The sequence below is a fragment of the Aristolochia californica genome, unplaced genomic scaffold, assembly GCF_029961685.1.
Source record: "Aristolochia californica isolate CCGP_79_NKW_82.1479 unplaced genomic scaffold, dmAriCali1.0.hap1 SCAF_13, whole genome shotgun sequence".
NCBI classification, from domain to species: Eukaryota; Viridiplantae; Streptophyta; class Magnoliopsida; order Piperales; family Aristolochiaceae; genus Aristolochia; species Aristolochia californica.
In genome coordinates, this window is record NW_027181804.1 from 13,126,972 (window position 1) to 13,152,135 (window position 25,164).

A 25,164-nucleotide genomic window follows, 5' to 3' on the forward strand; every position below is an offset into this window, starting at 1 on the left:
TCCCCCCCAAGCTTCAAGGGGAGTGTTGGAAGAGCCCACATATCTAAGAGTATTGCAAGATGGGTCACACGACCAAGGAATATTCATGTGACCAAAATATTCATGAAGGGGGATCACAAATGAAGCTTGTGAATCTAAGAAGAAGTTTTTATATCAGATTATTTCATGGGTCCTTTTACAAATTTTATTATTTTAGTTCGTGTTATATGGGCCCAAGCCCATTTTCATCTGCTACTATTGTGTCTCTTTGGATGAGACTATATTATTGAAGAAGAAGTGGCCTCAATATCTTTTCACTTACCATCATTTATTCGACTCTCACAATATCATTGGGCCAACCCTTATTGTAGCCTTATGAGAGTTGCTACAATTGAGATATCGTGATGGAGGAGCTTATTACTACATCTACTACCATTTAATTTCTACCAGTGAGAGTTGGTGCACCGGTTGGGACACCATGCTGAACGAGCTTATTGCTACAACTATGTTATGTCACAATTATGGAAGAGCTTATTACTATTTTATTATGCTAGGACTTATCTTTAAGTGTTAGAGTTTGGGTGTAATTGGGACAAAGATAGTTTTATTGTAATTGGACTCTACTACCTTCCTCTATTATAAATAGAGGTTCGTGTACACTTATTAAAATAAGTTAATGAAGTCAATGAAGTATTTCTCTTTTTCATAAATTCAACACTCAAAGTATCCATTCACCCAAAATTTCTGCCTCCGTTTCTCCTTTAGGTAAGTGTTAGGTTCTTCCCTTGCCATGGATCGAGTCACCCTTCTTTCCTCTCTTCCCTCCATGGATGATCTTGACGTTGGAAGAGAATTCTTGTTTCTTGAACGAGTAATGGTGGAACTCAATTAGAATGAAGGAGCTTTGGAGGATGCTCAACCTTGGACCTCAAAGAGAGAATCCGACCTTGACCTCTGAGGGAGAATCAGACCTGTAAAATATAATTTTCTCAATACTTGCCTCTCTTTTCCTTCACGTCCCCCTAAATAGGGTTGAGGACGAAAATACAAGATGACCCATAGGTCAAGTGGTTCACGCCACATTACACTGAACCAACCCAAAGTAAACCAAACCAAATAAAGTAAACCAAACCGAATTGAAATTAAATGAAAAGTAAATTGACATAGTTTAATTCCTATGCCTATGGATAACTCGTGATGCTATGGAGTCCATAACATCACCCCCCCCCACCCCCCCCCCCCCCCCCCCCCCCCTGCAGAAAGAACTTGTCCTCAAGCTCAAAGTATGGGTAGAGGGTGCGAAACGCCGCTAATGGCTCCCATGTTGTGTGACTGGGGTCAGCATCTACCCATTGCACTAAGATCTCCCAATCACCCTGAATACGGTGAGTTTTTAATACCTTTGCCGGGGTAGAAAGTACACGTCCCTCATGGAGTGGGTGTTATGGACTCAATAAGACTGAGTCATCTACTTTACTTTTATTATTTATGTTGCTTTTAATTTCGAATTTTATTGATTTGTAATAAGACTTAAAGGTAGGGGTAGAATTGGGTTTAATAACCCTAACCTATGTTGATGTTAATTACCCTATTTAAGGGGTAAGGATGGAGAAATAAAGCAAGTTCGGAATGAGCATAATCTAGGGTAATTTAGGTTCCTTCTAGGCTCTCTATTCTAGGGTTCTTGGTGTGAACTCTCTTGGGGGTTTGCTGCATCCATTGGGGAGTCTTTGAGGAGATCTTGGAAGGAAAAGGAAGAGGAATTACCTTTCTCTTTCGAGCTACAAGAGAGGTCATCTCTTTCACGAAAATTCTGGTTGCTGGATTGGTGTTGACGTCAAGAGGTATTTGGAGAAGGGTTGGCGTGAGCTAACCAGGAAGGAGGACGAATTCTGGTTGCTGGATTGGTGTTGATGTCAAGAGGTATTTGCTAATCTTATTCCAAGCATTAAGATTAGATTTATGTTTCTCTTTTATGTAAGGAACCAGTGCTGCATAAAATTGGAAACCCTACCTTGACGTGAGCCATAAGAAAGGGGGTTCCACGTTGGGGCCTCAAGGAGCTTCCTTGACTAGCTGGGTTCATTCATAATTAAGAAAAGGAAACTCCTTTTCAAGGGGAATGAATTCAGTAAAGGGAAAGGGGTTGTTCTTGAGTCATTACAGCAAGTAAAACCCTCTTGTCTTGAATCATAAAAGAGGGGTTTCATATCTGAGTGCTTAAACAGTCTTTTAACTTGCTTGTTGCATCTATAATTGAGAAAAGGAAAATCCTTTTCAATCCTAACGTGAAAGGAGAGGTATAAGAGAGTTCCTTTCACAAAAACATGATAAGAAACCCTCAAACAGTGCTGGATTCATATTCAACTCGCCGAGTTACTAGATCCATGGCAAGGGACCATAATAACTTGGTATCAGAGCAGGGTAACCAGGTAGAGAGAAGCACAAATGAATACTTTGAATTGCTTGAAAGAAAATTTGATATTGTCCTTGAGAGATTCTCAAAAATTGATATCAATTTGGAGACCTTGAAGGGAAGGATGGATAGCATGGAGAATGGTCTAACTACTGGCAAGAAATTTGCTGCATTGGAGAAGAAGTTCACTCTCAGTTTGGAAACTTTGAAAGGAAGGATGGATAGCATGGAGACTGGTCTGAGCACTGGAAAGAACCCAATTCCGGGAGACCATTCGTAGATCAGAGGGGGAGATGAGTTTACTAGACACACGATTTTCTCGGGTCAGCAAGGACACTTCATTCCGGGGGGACACCTCAACCATAGGGGAGGGACTGTACCCCTCATTTCAGATCAGAGAGGAGGGGACCATTCGTATAATAGAGGGGGAGATGAATTTCCGAGGCGCACGAGTTTCTCAGGACAGCAAGGACCCCTCATTCCGGGGGGACACTTCTACCAGGGGGGAGGCACTATTCCGAGGTATACTAAAATGGAATTCCCTACTTATAATGGGTCAGAAAACCCTTTGATATTGTTGTATCGATGCGAAAAAAATTTTAGCCATCAGCGAGTCCCAACCTATGACCGAGTCAACGTAGCTGTTTTCCACTTACTAGGGGAAGCACAACTTTGGTACCAGCTAGTTGAGGTTGATAGCGAGGTGGTAGATTGGGATGAATTTCAGCGACTGTGTTCTCTCCGTTTTGGTCCTCCGGCTTACAGTAACCCTTTGGGAGATTTGGTTTTACTACGCCAAACTGGGGCCGTGGAGCAATATCAAAAATTATTCCAGGAAAAATTAGCACGAGCCAGCAGTATGGTACAAGTGGATTAACAAGTTGCGCTATTTATAGCAGGACTGACGGAGGCCTTAAAGCTTGAGGTGTAGCTCTATGCACCTGTTGACTTATCCAGTGCTATGAATATAGCTCGTGCTTTAGAATTGCGACAACATGCACAACACAGACGACCTCCAGGGTCAGGGGAGCGCATTCCTCCGAGAAACAACCCGGGTATTACTTTGACAGGGGATCTGAGATCTAGTCATCCTACAACTCCTTATATAAAAAAATTGACAAGTGCTGAGATGGCAGAACGGCGGGCTAAGAATCTATGTTACAACTGTGATGAACCATATCGGGTTGGGCATCAGTGCAAAAGATTGTTTTTGATCGATAAGGTTCAAGATGAGGATATCGAGGTGACAGAGGATATGATTGAGGAAGAACCACTGGACATCTCCTTGCATGCCATCACTGGGCAGCAATCAGCCACAACTATGCAAAATGGGAGCAGCTCGACAACTTTCACCAGGTCTACCCAGCTTCCGAGCTTGAGGTCAAGCTCGATCTCCAAGGGGGGACAGATGTTATGGACTCAATAAGACTGAGTCATCTACTTTACTTTTATTATTTATGTTGCTTTTAATTTTGAATTTTATTGATTTGTAATAAGACTTAAAGGTAGGGGTAGAATTGGGTTTAATAACCCTAACCTATGTTGATGTTAATTACCCTATTTAAGGGGTAAGGATGGAGAAATAAAGCAAGTTCGGAATTAGCATAATCTAGGGTAATTTAGGTTCCTTCTAGGCTCTCTATTCTAGGGTTCTTGGTGTGAACTCTCTTGGGGGTTTGCTGCATCCATTGGGGAGTCTTTGAGGAGATCTTGGAAGGAAAAGGAAGAGGAATTACCTTTCTCTTTCGAGCTACAAGAGAGGTCATCTCTTTCACGAAAATTCTGGTTGCTGGATTGGTGTTGACGTCAAGAGGTATTTGGAGAAGGGTTGGCGTGAGCTAACCAGGAAGGAGGACGAATTCTGGTTGCTGGATTGGTGTTGATGTCAAGAGGTATTTGCTAATCTTATTCCAAGCATTAAGATTAGATTTATGTTTCTCTTTTACGTAAGGAACCAGTGCTGCATAAAATTGGAAACCCTACCTTGACGTGAGCCATAAGAAAGGGGGTTCCACGTTGGGGCCTCAAGGAGCTTCCTTGACTAGCTGGGTTCATTCATAATTAAGAAAAGGAAACTCCTTTTCAAGGGGAATCAATTCAGTAAAGGGAAAGGGGTTGTTCTTGAGTCATTACAGCAAGTAAAACCCTCTTGTCTTGAATCATAAAAGAGGGGTTTCATTTCTGAGTGCTTAAACAGTCTTTTAACTTGCTTGTTGCATCTATAATTGAGAAAAGGAAAATCCTTTTCAATCCTAACGTGAAAGGAGAGGTATAAGAGAGTTCCTTTCACAAAAACATGATAAGAAACCCTCAAACAGTGCTGGATTCATATTCAACTCGCCGAGATACTAGATCCATGGTGAGGGACCATAATAACTTGGTATCAGAGCAGGGTAACCCGGTAGAGAGAAGCACAAATGAATACTTTGAATTGTTTGAAAGAAAATTTGATATTGTCCTTGAGAGGTTCTCAAAAATTGATATCGATTTGGAGACCTTGAAGGGAAGGATGGATAGCATGGAGAATGGTCTAACTACTGGCAAGAAATTTGCTGCATTGGAGAAGAAGTTCACTCTCAGTTTGGAAACTTTGAAAGGAAGGATGGATAGCATGGAGACTGGTCTGAGCACTGGAAAGAACCCAATTCCGGGAGACCATTCGCAGATCAGAGGGGGAGATGAGTTCACTAGACACACGATTTTCTCGGGTCAGCAAGGACCCTTCATTCCGGGGGCACACCTCAACCATGGGGGAGGGACTGTACCCCTCATTTCAGATCAGAGAGGAGGGGACCATTCGAATAATAGAGGGGGAGATGAATTTCCGAGGCGCACGAGTTTCTCAGGACAGCAAGGACCCCTCATTCCGGGGGGACACTTCTACCAGGGGGGAGGCACTGTTCCGAGGTATACTAAAATGGAATTCCCTACTTATAATGGGTTAGAAAATCCTTTGATATGGTTGTATCGATGTGAAAAACATTTTAGCCATCAGCGAGTCCCAACCTATGACCGAGTCAACGTAGCTGTTTTCCACTTACTAGGGGAAGCACAACTTTGGTACCAGCTAGTTGAGGTTGATAGCGAGGTGGTAGATTGGGATGAATTTCATCGACTGTGTTCTCTCCGTTTTGGTCCTCCGGCTTACAGTAACCCTTTGGGAGATTTGGTTTTACTACGCCAAACTGGGGCCGTGGAGCAATATCAAAAATTATTCCAGGAAAAAAAGTATGAGCCAGCAGTATGGTACAAGTGGATCAGCAAGTTGCGCTATTTATAGCAGGACTGACGGAGGCCTTAAAGCTTGAGGTGGAGCCCTATGCACCTGTTGACTTATCCAGTGCTATGAATATAGCTCGTGCTTTAGAATTGCGACAACAGGCACAACACAGACGACCTCCAGGGTCAGGGGAGTGCATTCCTCCGAGAAACAACCCGAGTATTACTTTGACAGGGGATCTGAGATCTAGTCATCCTACAACTCCTTATATAAAAATATTGACAAGTGCTGAGATGGCAGAACGGCGGGCTAAGAATCTATGTTACAACTGTGATGAACCATATCGGGTTGGGCATCGGTGCAAAAGATTGTTTTTGATCGATAAGGTTCAAGATGAGGATATCGAGGTGACAGAGGATATGATTGAGGAAGAACCACCGGACATCTCCCTGCATGCCATTACTGGGCAGCAATCAGCCACAACTATGCAAAATGGGAGCAGCTCGACAACTTTCACCAGGTCTACCCAGCTTTCGAGCTTGAGGTCAAGCTCGATCTCCAAGGGGGTGCAGATGTTATGGACTCAATAAGACTGAGTCATCTACTTTACTTTTATTATTTATGTTGCTTTTAATTTCGAATTTTATTGATTTGTAATAAGACTTAAAGGTAGGGGTAGAATTTGGTTTAATAACCCTAACCTATGTTGATGTTAATTACCCTATTTAAGGGGTAAGGATGGAGAAATAAAGCAAGTTCGGAATTAGCATAATCTAGGGTAATTTAGGTTCCTTCTAGGCTCTCTATTCTAGGGTTCTTGGTGTGAACTCTCTTGGGGGTTTGCTGCATCCATTGGGGAGTCTTTGAGGAGATCTTGGAAGGAAAAGGAAGAGGAATTACCTTTCTCTTTCGAGCTACAAGAGAGGTCATCTCTTTCACGAAAATTCTAGTTGCTGGATTGGTGTTGACGTCAAGAGGTATTTGGAGAAGGGTTGGCGTGAGCTAACCAGGAAGGAGGACGAATTCTGGTTGCTGGATTGGTGTTGATGTCAAGAGGTATTTGCTAATCTTATTCCAAGCATTAAGATTAGATTTATGTTTCTCTTTTACGTAAGGAACCAGTGCTGCATAAAATTGGAAACCCTACCTTGACGTGAGCCATAAGAAAGGGGGTTCCACGTTGGGGCCTCAAGGAGCTTCCTTGACTAGCTGGGTTCATTCATAATTAAGAAAAGGAAACTCCTTTTCAAGGGGAATGAATTCAGTAAAGGGAAAGGGGTTGTTCTTGAGTCATTACAGCAAGTAAAACCCTCTTGTCTTGAATCATAAAAGAGGGGTTTCATATCTGAGTGCTTAAACAGTCTTTTAACTTGCTTGTTGCATCTATAATTGAGAAAAGGAAAATCCTTTTCAATCCTAACGTGAAAGGAGAGGTATAAGAGAGTTCCTTTCACAAAAACATGATAAGAAACCCTCAAACAGTGCTGGATTCATATTCAACTCGCCGAGTTACTAGATCCATGGCTAGGGACCATAACAGTGGGGGCAGTGGGGTGTGAAGCAAAGGCGAATCACCTTGGAAGGCCTTTAATTGTGAGACATGAAAGACGTTGTGAATTCTGGCCTCTGGCGGAAGCTGCAATCTGTAGGGCACTGTCCCAATGCGGTTCATCACCTAAAAGGGACCATAATATTTTGGAGAGAGCTTGTGACGTTTGGAGCTTGTCAACGACAGCTGCCTGTAGTGTTGGAGACACAACCGAACATAATCTCTAGGAGAAAAGAAGACTTCCCAGTGCTTCTTGTCATAATATTTTTTCATAGAATGTTGTGCCTCCTGTAGATGAGTGCGCACCTCAGTGATGAATGTGTATCTTTCAGCTAATGCTTGGTCCAAAGTGGTGACTTTAGAGGCCCCTGGTTCATAGGCTAAAAGACGGGGAGGTTCTCTACCATATACCACCTTGAATGGGGTTGTGCCGAGTGTGCTGTGGTAGGAGGTGTTGTAACAGAACTCAGCCCAGGCGAGCCACTTAACCCACCTCTTAGGTGAGTCCCCCACGAAACAGCAGAGATACATTTCATTGGTTCTGTTGACGACCTCTGTCTGACCATCAGTCTGCGGATGGTAGGCTGAAGAAAAGGCTAATGTTGTGCCCTGTAACTTGAAGAGTTCTTTCCAGAAGGTACTTGTAAAGATTGCATCCCTATCACTGGTAATTGAATTAGGCATCCCATCTAAGGGGACAATGTTATCCATAAAAATTTGAGCGACCTGAGTTGCAGTGTAAGGATGCGCCAGAGGAATGAAATGCCCATATTTAGAGAAACGATCCACCACTACAAAGATAACAGATTTACCCTATGAAGAGGGAAGTCCATCTATGAAGTCCATAGAAATATCAGACCAGACATGTGACGGAAGCTGAAGTGGTTGGAGCAACCCCGCTGGACTTAATGTTTCAAATTTATTCCGTTGACAAGTCTGACAAGCCGCCACATAATCAGCTGTACTGCGCTTCATGGTCCTCTAATAAAATTTCCTACTGATCCGGAAATGTGTTTTCTGTCAGCCCTCATGTGTATTGTCATGGAAGGAGGCTAAAATGCTGTTAATTAGAGGGGATGTGTGGTGTAGAAAAATTCTGTTTTTGTAGAGGACAAGATTGTCCTGAACCCTCCAATGTGGTGCCGCTGTCCCCTGCTGGATATATTGGCATAAGGAGATAATATCCGGGTAATTTTGTGCCTCTTCCCGTGTAGAATCCAACAAGAGAGCTCGGGGCTAACTGATGGAGTTTAATTGCGGCTCTGGAACGTCCGGCGAGATAAGGCATCAGCCCCTACATTCAAACTTCCTGGTTTAAACTGGACAGAAAAGTCAAACCCCATAAGCTTACTTAACCAATGCTGTTGTGGGGAAGTAGTGAGACGCTGCTCAAGAACATACTTGAGGCTGCAATGATCAGTGCGAATAAAAAAAGAATGTCCCCATAGATAAGAGCGCCAATGCTGTATAGCTTTCGCCAATCCGATCAATTCCCTCTCATAAGCTGCCAACTTGTGGTGGTGTTGGCCCAGTTGACAGCTAAAATAAGCAATTGGGTGGCCCTATTGGTGCAACATTGCACCAATACCGCCCCCAGAAGCATCATATTCCACTACAAAGGACTCCTCAAAGTCGAGGAGCTGCAAAACTGGGGCTGATGATATGGCATCTTTCAATTGCTGAAAGGAATGAGCTGCTGTCTCTGATCAGGTAAAAGCATTTTTCTTGAGGGGATTGTTGAGCGGAGCTGCAAGTTGGCCATAGCTATGAATAAATTTTCTATAATATCCAGCTAGGCCCAAAAATCCTCTTAAGGCTATAATAGATGTAGGAATAGGCCAATCTGTGACCGCCTGTATCTTACTCTGGTCTTCCTTCACCCCCGATGCTGAAATAACGTGGCCCAAATATGCCACTTCTGATGTGCCCATAGAACATTTTGACCGATTTAAAACCAAATGATGTGAACGTATAAGAGAAAATACCTGGTGAAGGTGCTGAAGATGTTCTTCCCAGCTGTTGCTATAGACCAAAATATCATCGAAAAATACCAATACATATTTTCTCAAGAGAGAAGAAAATACGTCATTCATGAGGGCCTAGAAGGTGGACGGCACATTTGACAGACCAAATGGCATTACGAGGAATTCAAAATGGCCGTGATGCGTGTCGAATGCTGTTTTCTCCACATCTGATTGATGAATTGGGATTTGATGATAGCCAGATTTCAAATCGAGTTTAGAAAAAATAGTAGCTCCATGTAGCTCGTCTAATAGCTCGTCCACCATTGGAATAGGAAATTTATCTTTAATAGTATGGGCATTGAGTTGTCGGTAATCCACACAGAACCTCCATGACTTATCATGCTTGAGAACCAGTAATACCGGTGAAGAAAAAGGAGACCTACTGGGCTGAATAATACCCTGTGCTAACATCTGCTGGCACTGCCTTTCAATCTCATCCTTCTGTAAGTGAGGGTAATGATATGGACGCACCACCACTGGCTCGGTACCCATTTTCAAAAGGATACGGTGATCACAATGCCTAAGTGGTAGTAAGGCAGTAGGGTCCTGAAAGATATCTTCAAATTTTGTAAGTAAGTGAGATAACTTACATGTGTTGGTGGACTGGACCTGGGCATCCTGTAGTGCGCAGGTGAGTGGTGCTTGTGTGCCATGCAATATAATCTGATGTTGGTCCTCTATAAAAGACATGGTTAGAGCTCGGAAATCCCATAATATTGGTCCCAACAATTGTAGCCATTTAATTCCTAGCACCAAATCGAATCCTGATAGTGGAATCACCAGAAAATCTGCAACAAATGCGTATCCCTCAATATCAAAGTGTGTGGCTAGTGATATGCCTACACTAGTAATTTTAGCCCCATTGGCTACTGATACAGAAAGACCAGTCTGTTGTTGTACTACTAACCCAAGTTGTTCTGCCCTTGCTGACTGATGAAATTATGTGTACTACCCAAGTCAACTAAAACCAGTAACTTTAAATGATGTAATTGGGCTTTAACCTGCATTGTGCTGGCACTGCGTAGACCAGTCATTGCATGAAGGAAAATCTTTGGATCTTCTTGGTCCATTTCCAAAATTTCCTCCTCTTGTGGTATTTCTTCTCCATCCTCCCACAGACATATACTGAATAACCGTTTTTAGTGATGACCAATGACATACTGTTCATTGCAGTTAAAATAGAGGCCCTTGGTCTTTCTCTGGTCCATTTCCTGTCTAGTCAGTTTTTTGAAGTAAGGAGCAGGTGGAGCCTAATTAGAGATGTCTGGGCGTGGGGTTGCACTGTCTCTAAATCTTGGAGGGCCAGAGGAAGGGTTTGGCGCTGAGGCATTGTGCCTCCCTGGCCAAGCTGGTTTTATGACTAGTGACTCCTTTAGAACACGCTGCTTGTGCTCAATTGCCCTGGCTAAATTCATAATATGGTCTAAATCTGTAGGAGCATGTAATTCAACTTCTAAACGCAGAGCTTCTGTCAAACCAGCAGTAAAAATATGAACATACTGTGTGTGGCTAACAAACTGGTTTGCTCGGGCTAACCTTTCCTAGAAGGTCTTTTGGTACACCTCTAGTGTTCCAGTTTGTTTGTAATTGATTAGTTCTCCCAGTGGATTGCTACTACCTGGAGGACCAAATCTCATCATGCAAGACTGTCTAAAAGTTGCCCAATCCTGAACCACTTGGTCATTTTGGAATTGGTGGTACCATAGAAGTGCTTCATCGAGCATGTGGTAGGTGGCCAAATATACTTTCTCATCCGCAGGTGTTTTTTGATGGTAAAAGAACTAATCACACTTGGCTAACCAAATCAAAGGGTCCTTAGACCCATCATACGTAGGAAAGTCAAGTTTTAAATACCTGGGTATAGTGTTTGGTCCTTGAATGGTAGTGTTATGGTCCCTAGCCATGGATCTAGTAACTCGGCGAGTTGAATATGAATCCAGCACTGTTAGAGGGTTTCTTAATACGTTTTTGTGAAAAGAAACTATCTTTTTCTTCCCTCACACGTTATAATTGAAAAGGAGTTTCCTTTTCTCAATTATAGATGCAACCAGCAAGTTAAAGGACTGTTTAAGCACTCAGATATGAAACCCCTCTTTTATGATTCATGTGAAGAGGGTTTTACTTGCTGTAATTACTCAAGAACAACCCCTTTCCCTTTACTGAATTCATTCCCCTTGAAAAGGAGTTTCCTTTTCTTAATTATGAATGCACCAATTCAAGCAAGAGACTGTTTTAAGGATCCAATTATGAAACCCCACTTTATACCTCACATCAATGAGTAGGGTTTCTGAATTCATGCAACTACCAATGCTGAATGTAAAGAGGGCAGTCTCTAGCTCTTGTAAACTCGGAAAAGATAGATAAAAATACCTCTTGAAGACCTCCTTCAATTCAGCAACTCGAAAATCCCTTTCTTGATGCTAAGACTCAACCAAATCCTCCTTCCCTCACTACTGGTTCGTGGAAGAGATGGATGACTATTGCAGCATGGAAGAGAAGGCTGATTCCTCCTCCTTTTCCTTCCAAGATCTCCTCAAAGACTCCCCAATGGATGTAGCAAACCCCCAAGAGAGTTCACACCAAGAACCCTAGAATAGAGAGCCTAGAAGGAACCTAAATTACCCTAGTTTATGCTAATTCCGAACTTGCTTTATTTCTCCATCCTTACCCCTTAAATAGGGTAATTAACATCAACATAGGTTAGGGTTATTAAACCCAATTCTACCCCTACCTTTAAGTCTTATTACAAATCAATAAAATTCGAAATTAAAAGCAACATAAATAATAAAAGTAAAGTAGATGACTCAGTCTTATTGAGTCCATAACAGGTAGGCCTCAGATGGGGATGGTGTTGACGCATTGGTGGTTGTGGGGGAGGTGGTGGGTGGAATGGATGGTGGTCGGCCGGTGGAGAGTAGGCAGCTGGAGGTTGGGCTCATGTATCATGGTCCTCTTGTCGCTGGAGGAGAGCTTGGATGGCAGCATCCATTGATTTTATTGCCTCACGCAAATCAGAGGTTGTTTGATGCACCTCTTCCAGGGCATGAGCCTGGTTATCTGTCCTCTGCCTAGTATCTTCCACTAACTGTCTCAAATCGTCAGGGGAAGAGGAATCCCCCAAGGGGGGACCTGTCTGATACCATGATGTTAGGTTCTTCCCTTGCCATGGATCGAGTCACCCTTCTTTTCTCTTTCCCTCCATGGATGATCTTGACGTTGGAAGAGAATTCTTGTTTCTTGAATGAGTAATGGTGGAACTCAATTAGAACGAAGGAGCTTTGGAGGAAGCTCAACCTTGGACCTCAAAGGGAATCCGACCTTGACCTCTGAGGGAGAATCAGACCTATAAATATAATTTTCTCAATACATGCCTCTCTTTTCCTTCACGTCCCCCTAAATAGGGTTGAGGACGAAAATAAAAGATGACCCATAGGTCAAGTGGTTCACGCCACATTACACTGAACCAACCCAAAGTAAACCAAACCAAATAAAGTAAACCAAACCGAATTGAAATTACATGAAAAGTAAATTAACATAATTTAATTCCTATGCCTATGGATAACTCGTGATGCAATGGAGTCCATAACAGTAAGCGACCTCGGGTGATGAAATAATAAGTAATAATTCATTGGTTGATTGTATCATTAACCATTTCTTTATTTTGGTGTGAGGAGCATACCATGAATCCACTGATTTTTGTCGCTTCTATTATTGATGTTGGGTTGGTTGTAGGATTGCTTCTATTGGACCTGAGGTTGGCCTTTTTCGAGCTGCTCAATGGCTCCTCCCGTAGTTCTTTTGATTTTCGAATAGCACTCAAGATCCTCTATTTTCGATTATCTAATAAATCACTTAATCAAAGGACATTACCTTCTCATTTATTTCACAACTTAACTTCCATGATCTCTTCCCAAACCAAACATGGATAGAAATTTCTCAGAGGTAATGGCTCTCACCCTATTGATTTTTCAATTTTTCATCTCTTAATGTTCAGTTGATTTTTCTATTTTTCCACTGTATTATTTTGTTGGGTGTTTTAACTATTTGGTAGGAATGTTAGACTGAAATATTTGCTTTGCACTTCCGTTTGGTATGAATATTAGACTGAAATATTTGATAGGATCCATTTTGGTATGAACGTTAGGTTGTATTTGATTATATTATTTGCACTTCTATTTTGTATTTGATTGTATTATTTGCACTTCTGTTTGGTATGTGTTGGAAGATGGGCTCCAACCCACACGACCAAGGAAGGCCCACATATCTAAGAGTATTATAAGATGGGCTACGCGACCTAAGAAGACAACAAGATGGGCCCAAGCACATAAGAAGTAGAACCCACCATTATTACCACATGTTGGCATCATTATCACATAAGTTGGATGATCTGGTTGGAAGATCAAGAAGGACTCACAAAGATAACCACAAGCTGGCACTTTATCTTATGGTCACATCATAGAAGAGTTCTAGTTTGAGTTATGTTTGTCTTCTATTTATATTGAATTATTTAATTATGCTAAGGCTTATCCTTAATTGTTAGAGTTTGGATGTAATTGGAACAAATGTAGTTTTTTTTGTAATTGGACTCTACTACCTTCCTCTATTATAAATAGAGGTTCATGTACTCTGATTATAATAAGTCAATGAATATGTCAATGAAGTATTTCTCTTTTCCAAAAATTCAATATGGTATCATTGCAGGTTCTGTGAGTTGACGTGTAATGTGTTCCTTTTCTCTAAACCCGAAACCCTAAGTCTAGGTTCATAGTTTTTTTTTTTCAGTCCATACACCTGTAGTTTGCTTTGCGTTTTTCACCTCTATAATGAGATTATATTACAAATTATATATTGATAGAAAGATATTTGAATCTAATTTCCAATGAAAAACTATTTTATTTCCAATCGGAGGTATCTATAAAGAGAAATCAATATTTGAATGAGCAAATGTCATATTGCAAAAGTGGTTTGAGCAGAAGCAGAATGCTTCAACTTCTGAGGTATTTTATGCTATAAAAATGAGACTTTATATGATATATATATATATATATCAAAATAAAAATCAGTAAGTAAAATCTCTCAAATATTCAACCAATTTTCAATTGGATTTATCTACAAAGAGAAATCAATATTTGAAGCAGCGAATGTCAGATTGAAAAAAAGGTTCGACAGCAGCAAAAAGTTTCAACTTCATAGGTATTTTATGTTATCAATAAAGAGACTTTATATGGATAATTATATATCAAAAGAAATATATGGAAGTCTATTTTTTTTTAAAAGGATATATTGATCTTGGAAGAGTCAATGGTCATTCAAGAAAAAAAGGAGAAACAGTTCTTAGTTCTACCAAATGACAGAGACTGAGATCTATCATATTATTTAGCTTCAAATAATTATTTTTTATGAAGATAAGTTATACTTGGATGAAATTTATTTAAGTCTACTTTCATATGGAGAGAATTTCATGTCAATCTGATCTATATTTAAAGATATATTCACATTGGAAGAATGAAAGGTCATGCTAGTATTTTGTTGCATTGAAAAATCAGAATTTAAGCCTATTGTTTTGTGTCACTTTTTGAGTTTCTATATCAAGAAAATATGTCACTTCTCCTTGGTTTTAGGGCTTATTTATATGTCTATGTTATTTGAGCTTATTACTACATCCATGGTATTTGGTTCAAGTTGGGATCACTGCCGTTACCTCCCAACTTGAAGGGGAGAAGTATAAGAAGTATAAGAAAGAGGTATTTTACATGTTGTGAATAAGTTTTATGTGACAAAAATATTCAAGAAAGGGGAAGCACTACTTTTGCATCTTAGAAGAAATATTTATATCAGATTATGATTATTTCATTGGTCCTTCTACAAGGTTTATTATTTTGGTTCATGTTATAAGAGTTGGAGGATGGTCGTGTTATATTTCTGCTACAACTATTGTGTCTCTTTGGATGAGACATTATTATTGAAGAAGAGGTGGCCTCGGTATCATTTCTCATATCATAATTTATCGGATCCCAAAAATAAATATCATGGTTGGGAAACCATGACTGGCCCTATCAAAAAATATCACAATTGGGAAACCATGACAATGGATACCCTGTAAAAAAATATCATGGTTGGGAAAACATGACGAAGGAACTTAATACCCAGTAAAAAAAATATCACGATTGGGAAACCATGACGGGCCCTATAAAAAAAATAATATCATGGTTGGGAAACCATGACAGAGGATACCTCATCAAAAAATATTACGATTGGGAAACCATGATGAGGCAACTTAATACCCTGTAGAAAAATATCATGGTTGGGAAACCATGGTGGGCCCTATAAAAAAATATCATGGTTGGGAAACCATGACACAGTTGGGTAACCATGACGGAAGAACTTATTATTACATCTAAGTTATACCCCCCGGAATTGGCCACTTGAGCGTCATGGAAGAGAGCACTAGTGGGAGGGAGAGTGTTGGAAGATTAGCGGACTACCATTTTATACATCATTTGAAGCAAACTAGGAATTAATGATGTTCTCTCACCACAACTGGAGGGGGAGTGTTGGAAGATGGGTTCCAGCCCACACGACCAAGGAAGGCCCATATATCTAAGAGTATTATAAGATGGGCCACACAACCAAAATGGGCCCAAGCGCATAAGAAGTAGGACCCACCATGATTACCACGAGTTGGCATCCTTATAACATAAGTTGTGTTGAATTTATGGAAAAGTGAAATACTTCATTGACATCAATAACTTTTTGTAATCAGAGTACATGAACCTCTATTTATAATAGAGGAAGTTAGTAAAGCCCAATTACAATAAAACTACCCTTGTCCTAATTACACCCGAACTCTAACACTTAAAAATAAGTCCTAGCATAATTAAATAACTCAATATTGATAAAAGACAAACATAACTCAAACTAAAACTCTTCTTGGTTATGACCCTAAGATAAAGATCCTTTTTTGAGTCCGTCTTTATCTTCCAACTGATGTGATAAGGATGACAACTTATGATAATCATTGTTGGTCCTACTTCTTATGGGCTTGGGCTCATCTTTTGGGCCTTCGTTGGTAGTGTGACCCATCTTATAATAATCTTAGATATGTGGGTCTTCCTTGGTCGTGTGGGCTTGAGTTTATCATCCAACAAGTTGGAAGATCAAGAAGGACTCACAAAGATAACCACAAGCTGGTTGGAAGATCTAGAAGGACTCACAAAGATAATGACCACCTGGCATCTTTATCTTTTGGTCAGATCATAGAAGAGTCCTAGATTGAGTTATTTTTGTCTTTTATTTATATTGAATTATTTAATTATGCTAAGGCTTATCCTTAAGTGTTAGAGTTTGGGTGTAATTGGGACAGTGGTAGTTTTATTTTAATTGTACTCTACTACCTGTTTCCATACGTTGAAAAGTATATAAGATAGGTCTTATGTTAATATTTATTTTATAAATTATGTCATGTACATAGGCTAATTAGAAAGGGTTTAGTTGGGCTGGGTTGCATTGTATTTAGCCCATGGGCTGTAGTGTAATTAACCTAACCCTAAGTTTAAATAGTAAGAAGAAGAGGGGAGCAACACTCCCATTTTTCTAGTCTCCTTGGTGTCTTCTTGCCCATGGTGAATTGTTTGATTCTCTAGCCATGGATCATGTCACCCTACGCTCTCCTCGGTCTTCTAGGATTAAAGACAATGAAGATCTAGACTTGGGATTCTTGGAACGTCCAATGGTGTATGATGAACTTAGACGAGGAAGATGAACAGTCACTGGGGATAGACAAACTCGGCAGGGAGAATATGAAGGGATCGTTGGTGGATGTAAATCTCGGGAGGAAGTATATGAATAGGTGTTGATGGAGGAGGAGCTCGGAAGGGAGAAAAAGGGATGTTGAGGGATGAGGAACTTGGGATGAAGAAGGTGAAGAGACGTTGATGGATGAGGGCTCATGAGGAAGAAGATGAAGAGACGTGAGCTTTCAAAGGAGCTCCATCCTTAGGCCTCGTGAGAAAGAGAACCTGATCTCATTTACCTATGGCTCAAATATTACTTTCCATTCAAATGAAGCCCCTATAAATAATAGGAACGCCCCCTTACACAGCCAACGTAAAGCCCAAGTTTTGACTGAAATTACATAAATGCCACCTAAGAGAACATTCAAAAAATTACATAAATTATTCTCTACGTCTACCTGCTACTCTAGATGCTATGTAGTCCATAACATTACCCCCCTCCTGGAGAAGGAGCTTGTCCTCAAGCTCAAAGGTGGGGTAAAGGGCCCGTAATTCCTCGAGTGGTTCCCAGGAGGCAGTAAGCGCCTCAGCGTCAGCCCACTGAACTAAAAGCTCCCATGACTTTTGAATGCGGAGAGCCAGCAAAACTTGTGCAGGAGAAGGTAGAGCATGACCTTCATGTAGTGGCGGCACGGGCATGTGCAGCATGGGTGAGTCGCCACAAAATGGTTTCAAGAGTGAAACATGGAAGACGTCATGGCTACATGCATCTGGTGGGAGCTGTAGGCAATAAGCCACCTTGCCAATGAGAGCCAAGACTGAAAAGGGCCATAAAATTTGGGGGAAAGTTTGTGCCTCCGTGCGGCTGAAAGTGAATGCTGCCAATAAGGTTTATGGCACAACCAAACATAATGTCCCAAAGCAAAAGAAAGGTCCCTATGACGCTTATCATAGTTATGCTTCATCGTGGCTTGAGCTTTCTGCAGGTTGGACTTGACCTGTGCAAGCATCGTGTCCCTTTTGCCCAAGGCCTAGTCAATCAGCGGCAAGTGAAACAAACCAGGTTCATAAGAGAGGAGGCGAGGAGGTTCACGAACAGAGACCACCTTGAATGGAGCGGTGCCAAGTGCCGTATGGTAAGAGGTGTTATAACAGTACTCCGCCCATGTCAACCATTGTACCCGGCATTTGGGGTGGTCGCCAACAAAACACTGCAAATAGATCTCAAGGGTGTGATTCACCACTTTGGTTTGCCCATCAGATTGAGGATGGTAGGCAGAGGAGAAAGCCAATTTGGTACCCTATAATTTGAAGAGGTCTTTCCAAAAAGCATTGGTGAAAACAACATTGCAATGTTAGGATCTGCCCTTGCCATGGATCTCGTCACCCTTCTTTCTCCTCTTTCCTCCAGATTTGTCGTCGACGAAGAGGTGAACTTTCTATGCTTAGTGCCTGCAATGATTTGGGAATGATTTGAGCTTTGAAGGAGGCTCGACCTTGGACCTCAAAAAGGGAGAATCTGACCTCTAATCTATTTTTGATTTCAATGTTTGCCTTTCCATTCAAGTCCCTTCTCCCATATAAAGAGGATTAGGGATGCAAATAACCAGCCCAAACCAAGGGGCACAAGGTTCATGAGAATTACAATTAAACCAACATAACACCTAAAACGAAATTGCATTAATTAATTCCTACGTCTATTGATTACCCGAGCCAGCCACCTTACCCAACTTTTAGGCGAATCCCCAACAAAACAATAGAGGTACATTTCAATGGTGCAGTTGACAACCTCTGTTTGGCCATCAATCTGCGGGTGGTAGGCTGAGGAGAAGGCCAACTTTGTCCCTTGCAGGTTGAAGTGTTCCTTCCAAAAAGTACTTGTGAAGACGACATCTCTATCACTAGTAATGGACACAGGCACCCCATGTAATCTGACACTATGAGCCATGAAGAGCTGGGCGACATGAGCTGTTGTATAAGGGTGCGCCAGGGCCAAGATGTGTGCATATTTGCAGAAGCGATCGACTATCACAAAAATAACTGATTTGTCGGAAGATGGGGGAAGTCCATCAATAAAGTTCATGGAGATATCGGCCCATACCCATGAAGGTAACTGAAGGGGTTGGAGCAACCCTACTGGACTTAAGGACTAGGCTTTGTTCCGCTGACAAATATGGCAAGTTGTCACATATCACACTACTTTTCATGCCTTGCCAATAAAAATCCCTGCTGATTTGAAATAATGTTTTCTGCCGGCCCTCATGTGTGCTGTCATGAAAGGTAGATAATATGCTATGAATGAGTGGTGAGTTGTGAAGGAGATAAATCTGATTCTTGAACAAGATGAGTCGATCCTGAATGGTCCAAGTGCTATCCAATTTGTTCTGCTCAATATTATGATATAGCTCAAGGAGCTCGGGGTGCTGATATGTTTCATCCCGAATAGAGTCCTGCAAAAGAAATCTGGGTTGGCTGATAGCGTGTAGCTGAGGCTCAGACAGCTCCTTGCGGGACAAGGCATCTGCCCCCACGTAGAGGTGGCCAGTTTTATACTGAACCTTAAAATCAAATCCCATCAATTTGTTCAACCAATGCTGTTGGGGGGACGTGGTGAGACGCTGCTCGAGTAAGTACTTTAAACTGCAATGATTGGTCCGGATAATAAAGGGGCACCCCTAGAGCTTGGGCCTCCAGTGCTGAATGGCTTTGGCTAAGCCGATCAGTTCCCTTTCATAGGCAGCTAATTTGTGGTGATGTTGGCCGAGCTGCCTGCTAAAATAAGCTATTGGGTGGGTAGTTACGAATGAATTTCCTGTAGTAACCTACTAGTCCCAAGAAGCCCCATAACGCTGAGACTTATGTGGGATGAGGCTAGTCGACCACTGCCTGAATTTGGGTATGGTCTACCTTCACACCAGATGTTGAGATAAACTAGCCCAGATATGCTACCTCTGACGTTCCCATGGAACATTTGGATTGGTTGAGAACCAAATGATGGGAGCGTAAGATAGTGAACACCTGGCGCAGATATTGAAGGTGCTTTTCCCAGTGCTTACTATAAACTAGGATATCATAAAAAAAAAGACAAGAACAAACTTCCTTAAGATAGAACGAAATACCTCATTCATGAGGGCCTGGAAGGTGGAGGGTGCGTTGGAGAGACCAAATGGCATGACTAAAAACTCGAAATGCCTATGGTGCGTCCAAAATGATGTCTTCTCCACGTAAGAAGAGTGAACTCGGATCTGGTGATATCCTAATTCCAAATCCAATTTGGTGAATAATTTGGCGTCATCAATTTATCTAAGAGTTCATTAACCACTTGAATGGGAAATTTATCTTTAATGGTATGAACATGGAGCTCTTTGTAGTCAACATAAAACCTCCATGATTTATCATGCTTCTTGACGAGTAACACTGGTGAGGAAAATGGAGACCTGCAAGGCTGAATAATCCATTGGGCGAGCATAGTCTGACAATAGCACTCAATTTCATCATTTTTTAAGTGAGGGTAGAAGTAAGGGCGAACCACTACTGGCTTGGTACCCAATTTCAACTGGTACGATGATCACAATGTCGGATAGGCGGAAGTGTAGTAGGGGCCTGAAATAAGTCACCAAATTCTGTAATTTAAGCATTTAACTTATAGTTATCTTCGTGTTGGACTTGAATTTCTTGAAGAGTACATGGCGTGGGAGCATGTGTGCCATGAAGTATAATATGTTGCTGGTCGGCCGTAAATGTCATGGTGAGCGCCTTGAAATCCCACAAGATGGGCCCCAATGTCTAAAGCCATTTAATGCCCAGTACCTAGTCAAACCCTGCCAGGGGAATGACTAGAAAATCTGCTATGAATGAATTCCCTCAATACAAAATTCTATCGGGGGAGAAATGCCTGCCCTTGAAAATTTTGCCCCAAATGCCACTGAGACTGAGATGCCCGTGTATTTTTAATCAGCAACCCAAGTTGTTGTGCGGCTGGTTCACTAATGAAATTGTGAGTGCTGCCTAAATCTACTAATGCCAGTAGCTACAAATGTTGCAAACCCGCATGGACTTGCATTGTGTTGGATTTGTGCATGCCAGTCATAGCATGGAGGGAAAAGGCTGGTTCATCTTGTTCGGCCTCAACACTGTCTTCCAACGGTGGATCTTCCTTTGTGTCATCCAATACCTCCAACTAGAATAAACTTTTGCATTGGTGACCCTGGACATATTGTTCATCATAGTTATAACACAGCCCCTTGGCTCATCATTATTCCATCTCAGGTCTAGACAGGCGAAGAATGTATTGGGCTGGAGGCGTGGAATGAGAATTTTCAGCACGTGGTGCTGAATTTTGCCCTGAGCTTGGAGTCCCTAAATAGGCTGATGGGGCAATGGTGGGTGCCCTGCTTGGCCAAGAGGGCCATTTGACCAGAGACTCCTTGAGTACACACTGTTTGACATCTATAGTCCTGGCAAGGTTCATTGCATGGGCCAGGTCTTGAGGGTCATGCAATTCTACTTCCAAACACAAGGCCTCTATCAAGCCAACAGTAAATAGATTAACATACTGCAATGGAGGCACAAACCGACTGGCGCGGGCTTGGCATTCCTGAAAGTGTTTTTGATATAATTCAATAGTTCCAGTCTATTTCAAATTCACCAGATCCCCCAAAGGGTTGCTATGGGCAGGAGGACCAAACCTCAACATGCAATATTCTTTAAATAAATTCCAATCATGAACATGATGCTCCGAATTAAATTGTTGGTACCATAGGAGCGCTTCATCGAGCATATGGAAGGCAGCTAAATGGACCCGGTCATCAGCATGTGTTCTTTGATTGTAAAAGAACTGGTCACTACGGTGTAACCAGATGAAGGGATCCATAGACTCGTCAAAGGTAGGAAAGTCAAGCTTGGCATACCTGGGCATTGTATTTTGGCCTGATGTGTGGGGTCCCATGGCTGTGGGAGGTTGTTCGCGCAGGTGTGGTGGAAGTGGGGGCGGTTGGGGAGGGAGTTGCTCGGCCGGAAGCGTGGAACTGCCCGGTGGTGTAGGGCCTCGAGGAAAGGCTTCCTCCACACGTTGGAGGACATGTTGCAGAGTACCACTCTTGGCGGAAATTGCATACTCTGTACGATTTCTATTTTCCTCCATGGTCTCCTACAATTCCTCCACAAATTGACCCAAATCACTCTAGGAAGTGGAATCCCCAAGGGTGGTCCTATATGATACCAACATGTTAGGATCTGCCCTTGCCATGGATCTCGTCACCCTTCTTTCTCCTCTTTCCTCCAGATTTGTCGTCGACGAACTGGTGAGCTTTTCGTCACCCTTCTTTCTCCTCTTTCCTCTAGATTTGCCGTCGACGAAGAGGTGAGCTTTCTATGCTTAGTGCGTGCAATAATTTAGGAAAAAATTGAGCCTTGAAGGAGGCTTGACCTTGGACCTCAGAAAGGGAGAATCCGACCTCTAATCTTTTTTTTATTTCAATGCTTGCTTTTCCATTCAAGCCCCTTCTCTCATATAAAGAGGATTAGGGACGCAAATAACCAGCCCAAACCGAGAGGCAGAAGGTTCACGAGAATTAAAATGAAACCAACATAACACCTAAAATAAAATTACAAAAATTAATTCCTACGTCTGTTTATTACCCGAGATGCTATGCAGTCCATAACACATAGTCATTGGTGATGGACTATGGTAAGCCATGCAGACGGATAATCTGTTCCATAAAGAGCTGAGCTACCTGTGTTGCTGTATACGGATGCGCCAAGGGCAGGAAGTGTCCGTATTTAGAAAACTGATCCACCACAAACAAAATAACACATTTACCGAAGAATTGGGAAGGCCCTCTATAAAATCCATGGAGATATCGACCCATACCTGAGACGGAAGTTGAAGAGGTTGCAGTAGGCATGCTGCGTGTAGGTAATCGGCCTTGTTCCTCTAGCAAACTTGGCACGCCAAGACATAGTCAACAACCATATGCTTCAAGCCCCTACTAATACGAAAGTAAGTTTTTTGCTGGCCCTCATGAGTACTATCGTGCAAGGCAGAGATAATGCTAATCAGAAGCGGGGAGGTGTGGTGGAGAAAAAGGCACTTCTTGTATAATATGAGACTGATAGCATGTAGTTGAGGATCCAACAAATCCCTGCGTGACAGTGCATCTGCACCCCTGTTAAGATGGCCTGGATTGTATTCCACCTTGAAATCAAAACCCAGGAGCTTACTGATCCAATGTTGTTGGGGGGAAGTCGCGGGACATTACTCTAGCAAGTACTTCAAACTGCAATGGTTGGTCTGGATCACAAAGTGCCTACCCCACAGGTAGGGCCTTGATAGATGCCAGATTCTGACATGAGAACTAGGATAATTATAATTGAATAACCCTTATAATTGTGTTATAGGTGGTTATTTATCGGTTTTCACTTGAAACGTGCATTTATTGAATTTGACGTTAATCATTGCTTATATTGCATATTTTTCTCTCCTGAATGATATTTCATTCCTCTTAGGGTTTATTTCTTCTTGAAATGATTTTTAAGGATTTAATTATGGAATTTCAGGAGAATTTTGGTGGAGAAAGAAATATTTACCAAAATACCCGTAGTGAAAGGGAGGTGATTTTTTAGGGCAAATCGTATTAAAACAACGGCCCGTCGATGAAAACAGAGGGGGTCGTTGACCGTTCGGAGGGGAGACCCAAGAGTGCTCCCTTCGAACGGCGTTCGTCACCGTCGTCCACCACCATCCAGTGACCGAGAATAGACCCGAGGAGAGGTCAAGAGAGTCTCCATCGCGGCGAGTTCGACGCTGCCATTCTTTGCTCGCCAGGCCGAGAGGTGACCTGACAGGGCTCTCCAGCGCCAATTCCACGTTCTGACCATCCTCTGGCATCGATTACCTATTTTCGACCATTTTTGAAGCTATTTTGACTCAGACCGAGACTCGAGAGAGCCGGTCAGAGGATTTCAGCTTCATTTCGTCATCCGCCGGTCGTCACCTCCATCCGTCAACTTCTATCCTTCTTCACCGCCATCGTCTCTACTTCTGGCCACTCGCTCTTGCTACTCGAAGCCATCACTTTTGCGAAATTGCAGCAGCACCCGTGAGAACGAGTCTGCTGCCCGAGTGAGAGGAAGGAGAAGGGGAGTAATCCGTCGACCGTTCGGAGGGGAGACCCAAGAGTGCTCCCTTCGAACGGCGTTCGTCACCGTTGTCCACCAACATCCGGCAACCAAGAACAGACCCGAGGAGAGCTCGAGAGAGTCTCCATCGCGGCGAGTTCGACGCTGCCATTCTCTGCTTGCCAGGCCGAGAGGTGACCTGAGAGGGCTCCTCCGGTGCCGATTCCACATTTCGACCATCCTCCGGCATCGATTACCCATTTCCGACCATTTCCGAAGTTATTTCGACAAGAACCGAGACTCGAGAGAGCTGGTCAGAGGATTTCGGCTTCATTCCGTCGTCCGCCTGTCATCACCTCCATCCGTCGGCTTCTATCCTTCTTCGCCACCGTCGTCTCTACTTCCGGCCACTCGCTCTTGCTACCTGAAGCCATCAATTTTGGGAAATTGCAGCACCCGTGAGAACGAGTCTGCTGCCCAAACGAGAGGAAGGAGAAGGGGAGTAATCCGTCATTTTCGAATTTAATTTTTTCTATAGTTTGAACTTAGGCTTTGAATGTTTATTAAATGTGATTTGATAATTAATGTTTATTGAATATTTTTTTCCCGATATTTGATTAAATTAAATAGTTAGGGTAGGATTATAATTTAGGTTGGATTTTGGTATTTTAATCTGATTTCTGTCTTTCACTCTATGCGCCGGAGAGGGGCTAGATGCAAGGATTGAGAAATCGAATCCGTGGTTACGTGGCGCTCGAGTGTGGCACGAATCACAGTAAAATCCAGAGTTGATAATTTTAGTATCATCACAATAGGAAATTGATTATCTGCATTCTATTGTAATTCGATCTTTGTCATTAACTCTAGGCGCTCGAGAGGGGCTAGACGCCAGGATTGAGAATCTGGATTCCTGGTTATGTGGCGCTCGAGAGAGGCACGTATCACGATAAAATCCAGAGTTGACGTTTCCTGTTGTGGAAGTAGTTAACCAGATGATGGCTTGATAATTTAGGATATAATTAGTGTTTAGTTTAGATTAATTCATCATATTTGGTTAGGCTAGTTGACTGAAGAATACACAAAATTCAGTCCTCCCTGTGGATATGACCCTCATTTCCCTCTAG

General features: G+C 42.2%; 1 protein-coding gene across 1 annotated transcript; it reads right to left on the reverse strand.

Annotated features, from left to right (window-relative positions):
• Positions 1-21,554: 21,554 nt before the first annotated feature.
• LOC137947666 (uncharacterized) lies at positions 21,555-22,064 on the reverse strand. The gene has a single exon (XM_068793451.1). It carries the CDS (start codon positions 22,062-22,064, stop codon positions 21,555-21,557), a length of 510 nt encoding a protein of 169 aa, XP_068649552.1.
• Between the last annotated feature and the right edge of the window lie 3,100 nt (positions 22,065-25,164).

Coding starts and splice junctions, on each gene's coding strand:
- LOC137947666 (XM_068793451.1), bottom strand. CDS start 22,064: ATGGAGGAAAATAGAAATCGTACAGAGTATGCAATTTCCGCCAAGAGT.